Source organism: Zingiber officinale, chromosome 7A, assembly GCF_018446385.1.
Source record: "Zingiber officinale cultivar Zhangliang chromosome 7A, Zo_v1.1, whole genome shotgun sequence".
Classification (NCBI taxonomy): domain Eukaryota; kingdom Viridiplantae; phylum Streptophyta; class Magnoliopsida; order Zingiberales; family Zingiberaceae; genus Zingiber; species Zingiber officinale.
Window position 1 is genome coordinate 14595670 of NC_055998.1, and position 1495 is coordinate 14597164.

Consider the following 1495-nt stretch of genomic DNA (forward strand, 5'->3'; position numbering starts at 1 on the left):
TATCGTACGTTAATCACTCCACAAATTTGGCGAGCAGGATTGATCAAAAAGTTGGTGGCTGTGTAAAATAAAGGCAGACGATCAAATAAAGCAAGATTAATCACTCCACATGTATCCCGCGATCTATGGCTAGACTTGTGACTCTCTCATATTCTCTCCTTTCGTGGCTATATAAATGTAAGCGAGGGTAGGGTGTCCTCCAGGCAATTGCCAATGCATTTCGTTGGTAATAGTGTGATGGCGCCCATTCTCCCTAATTCCATCGCGGCCTTGAGCATGCTCATGCTGCTGCTGGCCACTCACTGCGTTGCTTCCTCCTTTACTAATTTCTACACGCCGACACCAGTTGCCAAGCCGCCTTCTCCACCTCCTCTTGCTCCTCCTCTCGGCCACCTCGTGCCCCCGCCGGAGCACCCCTACTACAAAACACCACCCCTGCCAGCTCATGCAACGCCACCTCCACTCTACCCTCCAATGACCGGCGCACCTCCTCCGCACCACGGCCACCGCCGCCACCACCACCACCACCACCATTTCCACCAGCTTAATCCGACCACACCAGTTGGCGCGGGGCACTACCCGCCCTACCACCACTCTTCTCCGGCACCGCCGCCAAGCCACGCTCGTCAGCCCCCTTACGGACAAGTACTCCCTCCTCTACCACCGTTGCACGAGCCCCCTCCAACTGCTCCGACTCTGCCGCCGGAGCCGGTGCACGGAGGGCCTTTGCCGCCGCTAGTTAGCTACAGCAAGCCGCCTCCTCCGCCAGTTAATAATAGATACCCGCCATTGCAGCCACCGAGTCACCAACCGATTCCGCTGCCGCCGCCGCCATATAAGACTACCCCAGAGCACGGTACTCCGCCGCCGGAGCCGGTGCACGGAGTGCCTTTGCCGCCGCCAGTTAGCTACAGCAAGCCTCCTCCTCCACCAATTAATAACAGATACCCGCCATTGCAGCCACCGAGTCACCAGCCAACTCCGCCGCCGCACCGTTACCATCAATCTCCACCGCCACCACCGTATTAGAAGTATCTTGTCTTAGTAATGCTGGTGCACTTGGTTAGTGTCGGTTCAGCAGGTAGCGTTCGATCTGATCAAGCTACGAATAAGTGAGGATCGTGTTTGAAACCTTTAAATTTCTAAGAAATACGGCTGGTTAATGCTTTTACTGATTAATGCTTGCTTGGCTACCTTCTAAATCTTCTAATTAAGTTCAATCTTCGGTATTTGACGTCTTCAGATTTACTGACGAGAATAAGCCTTCTTCTTCCCATTAGATTAAGATTACATCCTGCCTGTACAGAATCATTGAGTTGGCATTATTACCAACTTTAATTGCTTGATGATAAATAGGACGTGGTTTCTGCGAGTCTAGACGATAACAAACAAAAAGAAAAAATGTTGTAACGACGGCTAGAGGAAAAAATGTTGTAACGACGGCTAGAGGTTCTGGTATTGACATTCCGACGTTCTAAGTTACAAAAAATATATA

The 1495-nt window shown here is 51.4% G+C and overlaps 1 protein-coding gene across 1 annotated transcript; it reads left to right on the plus strand.

Annotated features, from left to right (window-relative positions):
* The first annotated feature begins 237 nt into the window (after positions 1 to 237).
* On the plus strand, positions 238 to 1029 carry LOC121999228 (extensin-3-like). Its single transcript, XM_042553934.1, has one exon. The coding sequence runs from the start codon at positions 238 to 240 to the stop codon at positions 1027 to 1029; it is 792 nt and encodes a 263-aa protein (XP_042409868.1).
* Positions 1030 to 1495: the final 466 nt, after the last annotated feature.

Excerpts from the sequence above, each read along its gene's own strand:
- LOC121999228 (XM_042553934.1), top strand. The coding sequence starts at position 238 with ATGGCGCCCATTCTCCCTAATTCCATCGCGGCCTTGAGCATGCTCATG.